We start from the raw sequence: 17,346 nt of genomic DNA, 5'->3' as shown, positions 1-17,346 counted from the left end.
CCCAGGGACAGAGGAGTCTGGTGGGCTACAGTCTATAGCGTTGCAGAGTCAGACACAACTGGAGTGACTTAGCACACACATGATAGTTCTATTTTTAATTTTTTGAGGAACCTCCATAATGTTTTCCATAGTGGCTGCATTAATTTACATTCCCACCAACAATATACTAGGGTTCTCTTTTTCCCGTATCCTTGCCACACTTATTATTTTTTGTCTTTTTGATGATATTCTGACAGGCATGAGGCAAGAGCTTGTGGTTTTGATGTGCATTTCTCTGATGATTAGAGATGTGGACCATCTTTTCATGTGCTTGTTGGCCATGTGTATGCCTTTGAAAAGATCCCTATTCAGGTCCTGTGTCTATTTTTTAATTGTACTGTGTTTTTGATGATGAGTTGTATGAGTTCTTTATTTATTTTGGTTGTTAATTCCTCATCAGACGTATTTTTTGCAAATATCTTCTTTCATTCAGTAGGTTGCCTTTTTATTTTATTGATGGTTTCCTTTGCTATGCAAAAGGTTTTGTTTGATCAAGTCCCATTTTTAAAAAAATAAATTTATTTATTTTAATTGGAGGCTAATTACTTTACAGTATTGTGTTGGTTTGGCCATACATCAACATGAATCCGCCATGGGTATACACGTGTTCCCCATCCTGAACCCCCCTCCCACCTCCCTCCCTGTACCATCCCTCTGGGTCATCCCAGTGCACCAGCCCCAAGCATCCTGTATCATGCATTGAACCTGGTCAAGTCCCATTTTTTAATTTTTGTTTTTGTTGCTCTTGGCTGAGGAGACAGATCCAAAAAAATATTGCTAAGACCAATGTCAGCCTATATTTGCCCCCTTAAGCTGGTGGAGGTGTTGGACAGGGAGGAACATGCTTCCCTGATGGAGAACCTTTGACCTAAATTCTCAGGTAATTTGATCAAACTGACACAGCAGTTGTGATTAATGAAGTAATATAAGCCTGTCTTGCTGGTTTCTTTATTAGTCACTGGAACTGAGGAACAAGTGGAGAGACTGGTTGTTCTGGGCTATCTGATGCTATGTCAGTGGTTCTTAATCCTAGTTGCACACTGGGACCACCTGGGGAGATTTGAAAACTACTGCTATACAAGCCTCGCCTGGACCAACATATTGTAATCTCAGTGAGGCCCAAGTACTCTCTGGCTGATTTGTGGTTTTTTTCCTGTCTAACTTTGTATTATGGAAGATTTCTAACATGCATGATTCAAGTAAAATCGTGAATGTGAGCTGCCCATCACTCAACTTCAACATTTTTGAACTCATGACCAGTCTGCTTATATAACTTGCGTAGCCGTACCTACTCCATCACTTCCCTCTAGATTGTTTTAAAGCAGATCGTAGACATCATATCATTCCATCCATAATATTTCAGCATATATTTAAAAAAAAATAAGGGCTCTGTTTTTTAAAATAACTATAGTTATTAGAGACAGCTCCAGTACCATCATATCACCCCTCCAAATTGACAGTAAATAGTGACGAGCATCAGATATTCAGTCTGTGTTCAAATTCCCTTGATTCTCACAAATATTCTTTTACATTTGGTTCGTCCTATTCAAGACCCAAATAAGAGTCACACAACACATTGCCATTGGTTGATAGAGCTATATACATTTGTCCTGCCTCTTTTTGCCCCCTTGAATATTATTTGTGTAAAAACCGGAGCATTTGCCTGTAGAGTTCCCACCCCCACATTCAGAATTTTTCTGCTTGCTTTACTGTGTGTGTTTTATCATATGCTTCTGTCTCTTATATTTGTTGTAATTTGGTAGTAGTCTAGAGGCTTGCTCTGACTCAGTAGATTTTTGCCAAGTGTCCTGCAAAGGTGATGCTGTGTACAGGAGGTACATACTGTATGGCTGTCTCTCTCTTTGTGACAATAGCAGCCATTGGTGATTGTACCTAGACCTATTAATTCATTACCAAAGTGATACTAATGTACAGCCACGACCAGAACCATTGGTTCACATGGCCCAGATGCAGGGGCCATGCTCTAATTCCTTTCTCTCTTTCCATAACCCTTGGACAGAGGCAGGAGAAGGTGGGGATAGTGGCCCTTGGATCAAGGTCCAAGGTGCTTATGAGTTTCTCTCTTTCTCTCTATTCCCTTCTTCATTCAGGATATTTCTGTCTCTTCCACATTCCGTTGACTACATATAAATATTTAGGCAGAAGCATATAGCATTATTATTTTGGAAGCTTATAATTGTGAGTTATTAACCAATTTAGATGTAAGATATAGACAACCTTATTTGTATGTACCAGGTAATTTTAAAAGTATAAAATTATTTTTGTTTTTGACACATGAGATTTGGAGATGGGGGAAAAGTGGCCTGTTGGACTTACCTTTCTATTTATCCTCTGCTTAGAACAATTTTTAAATGTGTTTGTATTCCTTTAGCAAGCAGTGCTTCTCCAAATTTTGGGTAGTTTTTGTAGAATTTCATGGGGATAGAAAGGGGTCTTGGAGCACTTTACCCTAGATCTGTCATCTATTTGGTTACACTGAGTTTGAGGGATCTGAATAGGTCAGCTATAAAAAAGGGTTCTGCTTCTAAACAAAGTTAGGAAATTGCATTGGAATAAATAACATTAGAAAGATGCCAGGAACTGTCCTGGGGCGGGGAGTACACAAAGCTGGACTTAAGAATTTAGCACCTATTCCTGTTGGGCTTCTTTGAATCACACAAAGTATGTCCCAAATGACTGCACTGGGTCAGTGAGACCAGTCCTGACAGGGTGGGCTGAGATGGTGAATATCTTAGTTTGGGCTGCCATAACACAGTACCACAGACGAAGGGGCTTGAACAACAGGAATTTATTTCTCCCACTCTTGGAGGCTAGAATTTCAAAATCAAGATGTTGGCAAGTTTGGTTTCTCCTGAAGCCTCTCTCCTCGGCTTGCACATGGCCACCTTATCACTGTCTTCACACGGGCTTTTCCTGTGTGTGCATCTCTGGTGTCTCTTCCTCTTCTTAAGACACCAATCCTACCGGGCTAGAGTCCCATCCTTATGACTTCATTTAACTTTAAGTATCTCCATAAAGGCTTTGTCTCCACATATGGTCACATTTGAGGGTTGGGACTTCAACATAGGAATTTGGCAGGATACAATTCAACCCGTGAAAGCTGGGATGCTCTCTGTGTAGGCAGGCAGGAGTGAGCATGGTGGTCTTGTGGAAGTCCTTCCCCAGGCACAGGAGGCTTGGCCTTGGATGGTGACTGAGCCTGAGGAAGATAGGGCCTTGCTTCAGAGGACTTGGGGGTGCTAGGTCAGAGCCTATCAGGAGCCAGGCCCTACAAGGTGGATATTGTGACTCAGGAATCAGAAATAAACACAGTCATCAGCATCAGGACCACCTTGAAGCCCAGTGAGCAGCAAGGATGATGTGGTGCTCAGTCTCAGTAGAAGAATGTGCCCACACTCCAGCCACTGGCTAAGGTCCCAGGAACTGGGTCTGGCTTCCTGGGGAGAGAGGCTGCCAGGACTGGATAGTTATTAAGACCAGCCAGGTGGACTGGGGTTCACAGTGAGGTTCTAGAACCAAGGTGGGAGTGGGGGTGGGGAGGATGAAATACAGACTGGAAACTGAGCTAAAGCTCAGTCTTGAGGAAGGGCTCGTTTTGGGGTTTGTGAAGGGGAGCCTCAGTCCAGTAGCACTGTCGGTTCTAACAACTCTCTGGGCCACAGGGGCCCGGGGGTAGAGGGCAGCAGGCCGTTTCCTGTGGGCTTCTATTGGCCAGTCTTAGTTCTCTGCTTGGAAACTGATGTGAAAAGGAGGGGAGAGAGAATGAGGGTCCAGCCTGGCCTGTCGGGCAGGAAACAGTGGAAAGGGTCGAGAGCCCCGGTTTGGTGTGCGTGTGGGAGACTCCATCCTGTGGTGTGGCTGCCCAGCCAGTGGTAGGGCTTTTGTAACGTGTGGAGTGCGGTGCTATATAGCCCCACCACGAGGAGGGGAAGCCACAGTCCTGCCTGTCAGCAGACGAAAGTCTGCTAGAGCTAAATGAACCTGTTAGTTGCTCAGTTGTGTCTGACTCTTTGTGACCCCATGGACTGCAGCCCACCAGGTTCCTCTGTTCATGGGATTTTCCAGGCAAGAATACTGGAGTGAGTTGCCATTCCCTTCTCTAGGGTATCTTTCTGACCCAGGGATTGAACCCAGGTCTCCTGAATTGCAGGCAGATTCTTTACCTCCCGAGCCACCAGGAAAGCCCACTTGAAGCTAAAAGAGATACATAAAAATTTAGCAATACAAGGCAGGATACTGATAAGATAGTAAGAGTTCAGAGAAGGCAAGGTGCCAGGTCACAGGGACAGTCTGGAGGCCCTAAAGAATATTTTCTAAAAGTGTTTGTGAAAAATTTTAAATATCCAGGAAAACTGAAAGATTACATCTACCACTTAGATTTAGCTGTTGTTAACATTTTATCACATTTGCTTTACATATATATGATATGTATACATACATGTGGGCTTCCTCAGAGGCTCAGTGGTAAAGAGTCCACCTGCAGTGCAGGAGACACAAGAAATGCGGGTTCAATTTTTAAAAAAATATTTATTTATTTATTTACGGCTGTGCTGAGTCTTCACTGCTGCATGCAGGCTTCTCCAGTTGCTAGGAGCGGGGGCCACTCTGTAGTTGAGGAGCATAGGCTTCTCACTGCAGTGGCCTCTCCTTGTGGCGGAGCACAGGCTCTAGGGTGCTCGGGCTTTGGTAGTTGAGGCACACGGGCTCAGCTGCCCCACAGCATATGGGATCCTCCTGGACCAGGGATCGAACCAGTGTCTCCTGCCTTGCAAGGCAAGCTCTCAACCACTGGACCACCAGGGAAGCCCCCAGGTTCAGTTCTTGAGTTGGGAAGATCTCCTGGAGAAAGAAATGGCAATCTGCTGTAGTGTTCTTGGCTGGGGTATCCCATAGACAGAGGAACCTGGTGGGCTGCAGTCCATGGGGTTGCATATGTGTGTGTGTGTGTGTGTGCATTCAGTCACTAAGTCGTGTCCGACTCATGCTTTCTAACTCCCCTCTCAGATGCTCCTCTAGTAAGTAAAGAGCCTTCACCTGGACTTCCAGGACTCAAGGGGATTGGATGTATGAGGAGGACATTCCTGGGTCATGGGGTGAGATCCTGAGATCACAGTTTGGACATTCAGGAGGTTGCAGGGCTAGTAAGTGACTAACTCAGCTGAACTTTGCCCCTGATTTCATCCCTCTGCTTTTTCTTCCCCAGGCCTTTTGATCAGGCACTGCTTGTTTTCTCTTCCACTGGAGTTGAGTAGGGAGAGTAGAAATGGTCACAGCTTGTTAGCAACTCTGGAAGATTTGGCAGAAGAGAAGGGAAGTTGAAATGACCATGTGGCCCACTGCAGTGGTAGGGGCTGCTTCTGGCTTGGTGGAGGAATCATGCCTGGCTGAGCAGCCTGGATTTGAAAGCCAAAGGATGGCACAGGAAGAGCTCCTTGGCCTTTGGGAGGCCACCTTGGAACCACCACTGTATTCTAGTTGGTCTGATCGTGATTTTTCCTATTCTTTCCCTCTTCCAGCTCACAGACCTCTGAAGAGAGTGCCATTGAGACAGGTTCCAGCAGTTCTACGTTCATCAAGAGAGAGGATGAGACCATCGAGGACATCGACATGATGGACGACATTGGCATAGACTCCTCGGATCTGGTGGAGGACAGCTTCCTGTAACTGGCAGATTCGGGGAGGGGGCGGGACTTCCACTCCTGGACCCACCTTGGATCCTTTTAAGAAAACCACTTTATTGCAATGCAAAGTTTGAGAGGAGGACTTGGATGGTGTATAAAGAGAAGTTCCCAGCCAATGGCCTCTGGGAGCCTTCTAAAGATGAATGATTGGGATATTTTGAAATGAACTTTTTTGGCGTTGCCTCTGGCAGTGTTTCAGTAGCATCTCATTGGTGTGTGAAATTTGGAGGTAGATGGACAAGGAAATCATGGGCCGTGGAAGATGGACTTTGTGTTTCAAGGGCATTGGTGAGATTCCAACGGACACAACTTTTACTGCAACAAAACTCCAGCATTGTAATTATGTAAATAACTCTAACCAAGGATGTGTTTTGATTTGTATTAACTTCTCTGGACTTCTGGAGAGACCACTCAGTCCATCCATGTACTTCCTGCTTGAAACCTGGTATCAGCTGCTGTTGAACTTTCTTGTGAAGTACATGCAAAACCACTTTTGAACCTTAAAAGGTACTGGTACTATAGCATTTTGCCTTTTTTTTTTTTTTTTAGTGTTGAGGAGATAAAGAATAATTAACCAACTTTGTTTATTAGATTTGGGTCATTTATAAGCCCAACAACTCATATTGTAATCTACTTTTATAATAATACTACTGTTATCAGTAATTCTAAATGTGTAATATGTAACATGTTTTCCCTACAGAAAAAGCACAATTTTAAAAAAATCCTTACTAAATAGGTGACAAGTCTGACAGTTTTTGACATTCTATTAAATAACATGTTTCTCTATAAAATATGGTTATAGCTTTAGTGGAGGAAATTTAGTTGAATATAGACAACAAAATAAGAGTAGCGTCTTCCAGGAAGTCAGAGTTTTTAACTGTACTGAGTAGGTTCCCTAATCCATTGTACTAAAAACAATTAACTGCCCTTTAAAGTAATGAGATTTGAAATAAATAAATAAAACCCCTAGATCCTAAGGTCCTCAATATTAAGGCAGGAGTCTGTGCCTAACATGACTTCTCATGTTTTGTCCAGTGGAAAAGGTATTTATCAGCAAAAAGACTGGATTTGCAGAGGTTTGTTCATGCCTTGTGATAATTCTGGTGCATCTCAACACATGTATATATTTTTCATTTTGTGAATTTTTCAGGAAAAATTCAGAAGGATGCCCTGAACTGGAGCTCCCTTCCTTTGTCTCTTACCCTCAGGAGAAACAGTTTGAAAGTCTGAGACAATAAAGGCATTGTTCGGTGAAGGTGCTGTGTGCCTTAGCCCGGACCCTTGGTCACCATTTGTAACTGGCAACCAGCATTACCAGATTCTACATCCCCATCCCAGAGATTCTGAATTATCAGTTCTAGGGGAGCAGAGACTGTGTTTTTATAAACATCCTGGCTGTTCTGCTCAGCCAGATCTGGGGAACACTGGCATAGATGACAGGAAGTTGCCATGGGAAGAAATAATTTGAAATTAGGAACTGGGCTAGAGATCAACCATGTAAGAAGCCTACTATTTAAATCTTTGCCTTTGGGTCAGTGACATTTAATGCCATATATCTAGTAATTGCTACCCTTAATTTTACTTTCCAATTCTTGCTGAGACTGAGCAAGCCAAATCTTGGTTTGGCAGATCTTCTCCCTGCTTAGGGGGAACTGAACTCTCTTCCCACTAACTTCCCCTCAAAAGGCATGTACAAAAATGATGCAATTCAGTGTACCAAGTCTCTGTATGATCAAGTCAATATTTTGGTGAAATTTTTTTTTTTAAGTTTTACTGATATTTCGGGGTTAGATGGGAGGACAAATTGTCACATCCATCCAAACTGTCAAACTGGTCATCATGGGTTCATCAGCATTCTTTGCGATACCACTTAATTGCTGACACCCTATGAATGAAACATGGACTGTGATTACCGCAATCACTGTGTGTGCTCCTGGCAGGTGATGCTTTGGGAGATGTAGAAGCGATAACAAGGTACTTGACTACCTACTGGTGTAATCTCAATGCAAGCCCCACCTTTTTCACGGTAAGCGTGAAGACTGAGCCAGATTGGCCGATTAAAAAACAAAACCTGATGAGGTTCTGTAGAGCCACTTAGACTTGAAATACATTTGTGTTTCTAGAATCACAGCTCAAGCACTCCGCTGATCACTCCCTTCCCCTCTTCCTCATACAGCCTCCTTTTATTGGTGCTTTGCATTTTGATGTCCTCTGAATCTTGCATGATATCATGGGGCTGGATGAAAATTCTAAGACCAGCAGGTTCTAGTCCTAATGAATGCTCTCACCTTAGTTTTTATATGGCAGCATTTTTTTTTCTTAAGTAATGTTTTCAGTGTATCACAGATTTGTTTCCTTTTTGGCCTCCTGCAAAGACCCCAGATGAAAATTTGTCAATCCTTCCTGCTTTCTATTTTTATGAAGACAATCAAAGTTGGCCTGAGAAACACAATTTGTGATTTTTAAAAAAAATGATTGATGATGTCCTTAAAATGTGGTCTGCCAATCTGTACAAAATGGTCCTATTTTTGTGAAGAGGGACGTGAGATAAAGTGATGTTATACATCAATATGTATATATGTATTTCTATATAGACTTGGAGAATACTGCCAAAACATTTATGACAAGCTGTATCACTGCCTTTGTTTATATTTTTTTAACTGTGATATTCCCCACAGGCACATTAACTGTTGCACTTTTGAATGTCCAAAATTTATATTTTAGAAATAATAAAGAGAAAAATACCTAAACGTTCCCAAAACAGTGGTGTGGTGAATGTTCAAGAACTAACTCGGTAGGAAGGGTCTACCAATACAATTGTATTACAAATGCCCCTGTTCATTGTTTTTGTTTTAAAACATGTAAATGAAGATCTTTATATTTCAATAAATGAGATATATATAATTTAAAGTTATGCTAAGGTTTTAGCATTTTTGTCTTTAGTTTAACAGTATAAATGAAAGCAATCCTGTTTAATTTACTTTCTCAGTGACATCGCAATAGGACTCTGTATTATGGTTTTAGTGAAATTAGTAGAAAAATGTAAACATTATTTGAGTTAGCTCTCAGACCCAGCGTTTAACTTAAAGTTGACTGGCCCTTGGCTCATCTTTGACCTTGTCTTTTGTTTGTTATAGAAGCATTGTAGCATTTTGTGCATTTTTGCCTGTACATGGGATACAGGACTGCATTGACTCTGGACATCATTCAAACACTGTAGACGTGCATAAAATAAAAGATTAAAGTCTTTTTTGACCATATCTACTTCCCTGTCCCTTCCCCATTTCTCAGAGGCAGAACTGTAGTTTTGTGTGTCTTCTTTTATCCTTTCAGTTCCCTTTTTGTGCATCTGCTTATATACATACACATGTACCCATCTGCTTTATATTACCTAAATGGGATTGTACTTTACATAATGCTTTGTAATGTGTTTTATTCTTTTTCCTTCTTTTTTTTCTTTAATACCTTTCATTTTTTAAAACAGCATTTTAAAATTCACAGCAAAATTGAGCAGGAGTACAGATTTCCTTCATACTCCCTCCCCCCACACATGCTTAACTTAGCTTCCACCACGGTTATCCTCCCCCACAGAGTGGCACCTTTGTTATAATTGATGAACCTACACTGACACATCTTTATCAGAGTCCATGGTGTGTTTTTATTTTTTTAATATTTATTTATTTTGGCTACACTGGATCTTAGCTGTGGCATGTGAACTTCCTAGTTGCAAGTATGGGATCTAGTTCCCTGACTAGGGATCAAACCCGGGGCCCCCTGCATTGGGAGCTCAGAGTCTTACCCACTGGACCACCAGGGAAGTCCCAGTGTTTTTTCTTTAAGTGCCATCTTTTAGAGAGCTCTGTCAGAAGTATATATAGATAGGCATCCCTCATTCTTTATCAACTGCATAGTATCCCATGGTGTACATGTACCATAATTTATGCAATCATTTTCTGTAGATAGATTTATAGTTTCTAATCCTTTGCTATTTAAATGACTTCACAGACATCCTTGCACATACATCCTTGTGGACATATAGTAGTGTTTCGTAGACTAGATTCCTGAAAACAAATGGCTTTGCTAAAGAGTGCAGAAATTTTATGTTGAGCCCAAGCCTTCATATGATTGGCACAGTAAATGCTTGAACTTCTGCATGTGAATCACCTGCTTTACTGATTACCTGCAGTTTGCTCGGGTTTCCTCTGCCTCACACGGCTCGCTGTGATGTGATATGTGTGGGAAGATGTGGGTTTTGTATTCTGAAGCACATGGAAACAAAAGACTTTAGGGATTAAAAAAAGGTACAACTCACTGTATTTTCAACTCATGGATACTGGAAATTGATTATGTTGTTAATAATTGGAATATACTTCTTATGCCAACATAAGTCCTTATTGCCTGCAGACTAAAGCCCCCCCTCCTTGGAGTTAAAGCTGAACGGAGCTTGGCTGCAGGTCAGGTGTTGGCTCCGCCTCTGGTTTCAGCCCCAGGAGGGAAACAGATCTTCAGGAACAATAATTCCGCTGATTAAACAATAGCTGGCTAATCTAGCATCAAATCAGTGCTCCAAGCCTGCCCAGAGATCTTTTTGTTCTCCTTTTCAGTGTATAATTCTATCTCTTAATTTAATGCAGGCAATTCTGTCTACTTTATACAGTCATGATAATAAAAGTGACTTTTACTGTTGGAAGGTTTTAAAACTTTTCAGAGATCCTTGTCACCTTTACTTATGCTGAATCTTACAGTCGTGCTTTGAAGCAGGAAAGGCTTATAGCCGAGGAAACCACGTGATTTCTAAAAATCACACAGCTCAGTAATGAGAACACTGGGATTAGGAATTCCAAATATACTAATTCCAGTGTTGTTTGCAATGAACCGTGGAAAAGAAACAGTTACCGAGAAATGTCCGTATTCAGAAGTAGGTTGCTTTGCTTCTTGAAATGTTTCAAAGGACAAGTGGTGAACTAAGCTGGCCTATAGAATTCTTCTGCGCATTTATATAAAAGTTTCTTTCAGGCTGTACTACAGTTCTGATAATGGACATTATGATTTTAATAGCTATGTGCTTCATAAAATACAGCTCAGGAAAATGGCTTAGACTATCCGAAGCCATCATAAACTAGGCAATTTCCCTGGGATAACAAGGCGATAGAAATGCTTCATTATCTCTGACTCCAAATACATATAAGGATTAAGTCCAACCACCGTTACAGCAAAATTAATGTACTGTGTTTATAACAATTTTTTGCCCTCATCATTAAAATATATGTGAAAATATGTATGTGGCTTTAATTAGCAGATTACAACATTCTGTTCCACCCAGTTACATAAATAGCATCCGTGCCGTAAAGAATAATGCACATATCCTTCAAAATGTATTCATATATGGGTAATGTTTCCATCACTCACATTCTTGTCTACATATAAAGCGATGGAGACGTCAAGGACACATGATCTCACACGGCCAGGGGAGCATATTTGTACCCTGTTTCTGGTTTATAGGCTAATTGGAATTTTAAAAAGATTTGCTACATTATCCTGGCAGATGGTATTTTGCTTTATCATTATTCATGGGTATTAATGACTTCCCTCTGGAGCATGTGTATCCTGTCTATTTTGAATTTCATTACATTTCATGCTGACTGCTCCAAACAGAATCAGATCCAGTATTTTCTGTGTGGTGCTTAAGCTGCCAATTGTTCGGATGGTCAAAGTTTTAGACTTGATTAGGAATTAAGTAACTCTTTGAAATGAAGCAAAAGCTTTTCCTTCTCTGTCCTGAATGTTGCATCACATTTCTTATTTTGTTGAGCTTGCTCTCCTACTGGATGGTGTGTGATATCTGGTGTATATGAAGACAGTGCCAGAGTGGATGCATCTTTCATTAGCCTGAGATAATTAGACATCCTTTCTTTGCAGAAAGGTTGGGGTTTGGTTTCCTAGGTGGAGAAAATACATGAGAACATGATGCAAATGATCCGTTTCCAGAAAGTCACTTTTTGATTAATTCCTTCAACAAATATATATTAGAGGACAGCCTTTTCTGTGTTTTGTTGATCTCTAGAATCAGTTCAGTTCAGTTTATTTCATTCACTCAGTTGTGTCTGACTATTTGTGACCCCATGGAGTATAGCACACCAGGCTTCCCTGTGCATCACCAACTCCCAGAGCTTGCTCAAACTCATGTCCATCGAGTTGGTAATGCCATCCAACCATCTCATCCTCTGTTGTCCCCTTCTCCTCCTGCCTTCAATCTTTCCCAGCATGAGGGTCTTTTCCAATGAATCAGTTCTTCACATCAGATGGCCAAAGTATTGGAGCTTCAGCTTCAGCATCAATCCTTCCAATGAATATTCAGGACTAATCTCCTTTAGGATTGACTGGTTTGATCTTCTTGCTGTCCAAGAGATCTCTAGAATGCTTACACCTAAATGAGGCAGCTGGCAGACTTGATTCCAACCAGCTAATTTACTCAAGGGGGACGTTGTGTGATGGTAGAGCAGCACAGAGCAGAAAACTGGTAGGTGGAGGCCACAGTCCTTACCTGGGAGTAACAAAAGCCAGAGGAGTAGGATATAGATGGAGCCGTCTGACAAAACAAAAGCTTTTCTGCAATCAGAGGACACAGGTGTTTTTGGAACATTTAAAAATGGAAGCTGGGGCAGGGTTAGCCAGACCTGGGGGCATTGCTTCCTGCAATTCTTGTCTTTGCCTGATTCCAGACACCATGGCCACCTTTGCACCCATCCTTCCAAACTCCATCCTTCTATTCTTTGATGCTGTTGAGCTAGACTCTGTTTTAAGCCCTGAAATTCAAAAACTGATACAAGTGATGAGATCTCTGTATCATGGAAGACAGAGTATAGCTGATTTACAATGTTGTGTTAGTAAAAATACAATCATTCTTGCTAGGAGTAGGAAATTGCCATTATTTTCTTACTGTTTTCTATACAGTTAAGGTGCAATGGTTGGGTTGAACATGTATAAGAATAGAGAATAATCCTAATTTATTAATATCCCATAACTCCATTAGAGAAGAGGGCAGATTTTTGGATGGCCAGTACTATGTCTCTTTCTGACAAAGGTTGGTCAGATTTGCTTGCAGTCCATTATAAGAGACTGGTATTACCTAAACTTAGGTTTCTTCAGCTGTGACACAAACCTGTTGCCCATGTACCACCCATCCAGGCCACTTTGCATTGCCCCTGTAGGGCTTGGGGGACAGGGAGAGCTGACATAAATACAAGGTTCACGCTGTTTACTGTATTATGACTAGGAAAGCCTTTTTTTTTTTTTTTTTGGCTGCACCATGAAGCTTACAGGATCTCAGTTCCCTGTCCAGGGATTAAACTCAGGCCATGGTAATAAAAGCCCAGAATCCTAACCACTGGGCCACCAGGAAACTCCCACAAAGTCCTTTGTTTCTGACACAAGAGTCTTGTGTCTTCGGCAGCATCCATGAAACTATGGGGGGCTGACTCGTTACCTTGCAAATAGGATAAACTGTCAGACCCTTTATAGTCTTGACACTAACTCAGCATAGTACCAGTCATGTTAAGATCTCTCTCATCTTCTTTATTTCTTCCCCAGATGATACCCTTCATCCAAACCTGGAGAGTCCAGAGGCAAGTGAGTAGAGGAGGAATAAAAAAGCTCTAGTTGAGGAAAATAGAGAAGACATTGATCATGTTCATCTCTTTACTACTACAGCCTTTACTTCTTCAGGAGGTTGAAGGTGGAGAAGTAGAAATTAAAGCTGCACATGAAGTTCAGAGTTTATGGTTACTGTACTGTGGAAGTAGAGAATATTTTATTACCTAAACATGACAAGGAGTATCAATGATTTGACTAAATCTAAAGGGACAGAAAGAAGGAACTCTACAGAATAGGTATTTAGGGGGAGTTATGGGACATTAATAAATTAAGGTTATTTTCTGTTCTTATACATATTCAACCCAACCATCATACCTCAACTCTATAGAAAACAAAGAAACTAATGACAATTTCCCACTCCTAGCAAGAACAATTGTATTCTAGTGCCGGAGAAGGCAATGGCACCCCACTCCAGTACTCTTGCCTGGAAAATCCCATGGACGGAGGAGCCTGGTAGGCTGCAGTCCATGGGGTTGCTGAGTCGGGCACGACTGAGCGACTTCACTTTCACGCATTGGAGAAGGAAATGGCAACCCACTCCAGTGTTCTTGCCTGGAGAATCCCAGGGATGGGGGAGCCTGGTGGGCTGCCGTCTCTGGGGTTGCACAGAGTCGGACACGACTGAAGCGACTTAGCAGCAGCAGCAGCAGTCATTCAGCTGCTGCTGTGACTCCTTTTGCAACCAGAGTGAGACTATAGCGATGGTAGAGTTTAAGAGATGTGGATGAAGTAGTGTCATCCCTGTCTGGTGAGGTTATGACTCTAGTTACGATTCTGGAAAAGCAGAGCCTTTCAAGCTGAAACATAAAGCATAAAAGGACATTATTTAGTGATCATTCAAAAGCCATTTTCCATGTATTATATTAAGTCCTAAGGATACTAATATCACTAATGTTCAGTGAACACTGTGGTAAATCAAATTATACTTTGGAACTATATTCCTCCCCGTCATCCTCATAGGAGTAGATATTCTCACTTCATTGATGTTGGCCTTGAGACCATCTTAGACTAACAGGATGTTAACAGACATCATACAGTAGATACCTGAAGTCTGCTTGTGTCGAGGAACTTTGTTCTTGATATCTCAACGCTATTAGTCTTCCAATCTGTTATCATGCTCTATCTCTGCATTTACTTAGGCTTTCTTTATTTTATCTCAGTTATATTTTGTAGTTTCTGTGTACTTATATATATTTTATTAAGTTATTTCTAAATATTTCATTTTTGATGCTATTATAAATGGCAGTTTTTCTATTGCTATCTATAGCTATTATGTAGAAATGTAATTGACTTCATATTATGCAACCTGGTAGAGTCCTAAGGATTCTTTTTTTTAACATAGACAGTGATGTTATCTGTAAGTAAAGATGATTTTACCTCTTACTTTCCGGTTTGGATAACTAATAACTATTCATAATTAAGAGACTTAGTACAAAGTTGAATGGAAATGGTGAGAGCTGATCGTTTTTCTGCATTTGTTGAGATTATCATATTTTTATTATCATTCTTTTTACATTTGTTGATATCAAATTGACTGATTACCAAAAGCCAAACAACGTTGCATCTCTGGGTTAAAAGTATCCGAATTTGTTCATGATAATGATGATCTGTGTGTTCTCTTTTTATTGATGATGTTGACTAGAAGTTTATCAATTTTAGTGATAGTTTCAAAGCTTCCCTGGTGGCTCAGATTGCAAAGACTCTGCCTACAATGCAGGAGACATGGGTTTAATCTCTGGGTCAGAAAGGTTCCCTGAAGAAGGGAATGGCTACCCACTCCAGTACTCTTGCCTGGAGAATTCCAAGGACAGAGGAGCCTGGCGGGCTACAGTCCAGGGGGTCACAAGAGTCGGACATGACTGAGTGAGTAACACACTTTTTCAAAGAGTTCGCTTTTGTTTTCATTGTTTGTCTCTTCTCTACTGTTTGTCCTATTTCTACATTTCTGTTCCATTGATTTTATTTTCACTCATCTTTATTGCTTTTTCCTTCTGTTTACTTTAGGTTTAATTTGTTCTTTTCTCATTTCTTAAGGTAGAAGCTTATATAATTTATTTGAGATCTTAATATTTACTAATGTAAAAAATTTAATGCTATAGCATTATTTTAGATGCATTCTGCAAATTTTGATAAAATGCAGTATGATATATAATTCAAAGTATTATCAGAGTACAGAGAAAAGATCCTTTAATCAAACTAGGGAATGCTGCAGAGAAAGAAGCATTTGAGTTAGATTTTTTTTTTCCCCACCAGGCAGAGAAGGTAGGAGCATTCAAGCCAAAATAACAGTCCACCAGGATTCATGAATTGATCTTTCCTTTTTTTGTTTTTTTGGCCTCACTGGCATGAAGGATCTTAGTTCCCTGATCAGAGGTCAAGCCTGTGCCCCCTACATTGGAAGCATGGAGTCTTAACCACTGGACTGCCAGGGAAGTCCTGACCTTTCCTTTATGAAGTGTGCTCATGAATATTTAATAACTGTAGTCTACAGATAGAACATGTCTTTGAGGGAGGGACAGATCCTGGCATTTCCATAAACTAAAAGTGATCAAGGGACTGAATGTTTGGCTCTTGAAGTCATCTTAGTTGATACCATTTTAAATGAGAATGGTATTGGTCCAATACAGGGTCAAGAAAAGGGCTGTCATGTGTGAAATTCTTTGGCAGTGCTGAGAATAAAGGTAAAAAGAGATACAAATGGAAGCAATAGAGCAGTCTGTTTGCAACACTTTAGATATGAATACAGAGTCATTAAGATGCATTTATTTATCAGAGAGACATTATTTTGGAAGCTCCAACTTCTACAGCTATGAGATCTTTATCTCTGTACAATTTCTTACCCTGTGCAGCAGGTACAAACTGTTCACTCAATCTTTTTTTCTATATATTGTTTTTATTGCTTTTTTCTAATACAAAGGAAAGCAAAAATACTCAAATTCTTTTTGCAGCTAGGATTTGGCCATGTGACAAGATTCTGGTCCATAAGATGTAGGTGTCATTTCTGAGGAGGTCTTCCATATTGCATTAAAAAAGGAAAGACTTAAGAAAAAAAACTTTTCATCTTTCTCACTTAGTCCTTCCCATATCTTCCTGCTTGGAACTTGAGGACACTGACTGGAGTTGCAGCAGCCATTTTTTGGACCATGAAATTAAAAGCCACACAGTAAAACACGGCAGTCCACGAGACAAAGCCAGGCTCCTCGATAACATTCTTGTTCTGGTACATTAACTCTGACCTACTTACTTCCAGATTCCTTTTGTGCATGAGAAAAACACACGTTTAAATGACCAATTTCATGTTTTCCATCACTTGCAACAAATGCTTTCCTAAGTCATGCAACCTCTTTGCAACAAATGAAAATGTTGTATAGACATGTTTGTAATTCCAATCTTTGATACGCTTTCTTCACTGAGCTTCTAAGCCATCAGTGTCTCTTGGTTTTCCTCCTGTACTACTGGTGGCTTTTTGTCAGTCTCTCTGCTGATTCTTCTCTTCTCCTGGCCTCTATTTATGGTGGAGTGGCCTCAGGCTAAATCCTTGAGTTCATTTTTTTGGTCTCATCTATCCTCCTGGCTTCAAATAGGATCTATATGCTTAGCAACTCCTAAATGTATGTTTCCAACCAAGTCCTCTCTTCCAAATTACAGATTCATATGTCCAACTACCTGCTCAACATCATCCTTTGTATATTAGAGTTGACCTCTGTGGATGAAACTGGAGCCTATTATACAGAGTGAAGTAAGCCAGAAAGAAAAACACCAATACAGTATACTAACGCATATATATGGAATTTAGAAAGATGGTAGCAATAACCCTGTGTACGAGACAGCAAAAGAGACACTGATGTATAGAACAGTCTTACGGACTCTGAGAGAGAGGGAGAGGGTGGGAAGATTTGGGAGAATGGCATTGAAACATGTAAAATATCATGTATGAAACGAGTTGCCAGTC

At 40.7% G+C, this 17,346-nt stretch overlaps 1 protein-coding gene across 3 annotated transcripts in view; it reads left to right on the top strand.

The window, feature by feature from the left end:
• PDGFRA (platelet derived growth factor receptor alpha) overlaps positions 1-8,655 on the top strand; it is a 47,546-nt gene extending 38,891 nt beyond the window's left edge. For all 3 annotated transcript variants that reach the window (XM_006058308.4, XM_006058310.4, XM_006058309.4), the window contains exon 23: positions 5,577-8,655. In XM_006058308.4, coding sequence (XP_006058370.1) covers positions 5,577-5,724 — 148 coding nt within the window. In that variant the 3' untranslated portion in view covers positions 5,725-8,655. The remainder of the gene's footprint in view (positions 1-5,576) is intronic.
• Positions 8,656-17,346: the final 8,691 nt, after the last annotated feature.

Source organism: Bubalus bubalis, chromosome 7 (assembly GCF_019923935.1).
Source record: "Bubalus bubalis isolate 160015118507 breed Murrah chromosome 7, NDDB_SH_1, whole genome shotgun sequence".
Classification (NCBI taxonomy): domain Eukaryota; kingdom Metazoa; phylum Chordata; class Mammalia; order Artiodactyla; family Bovidae; genus Bubalus; species Bubalus bubalis.
The sequence above is the reverse complement of the archived record's forward strand: the minus strand, read 5'-3'. Positions and strand labels throughout refer to the sequence as shown.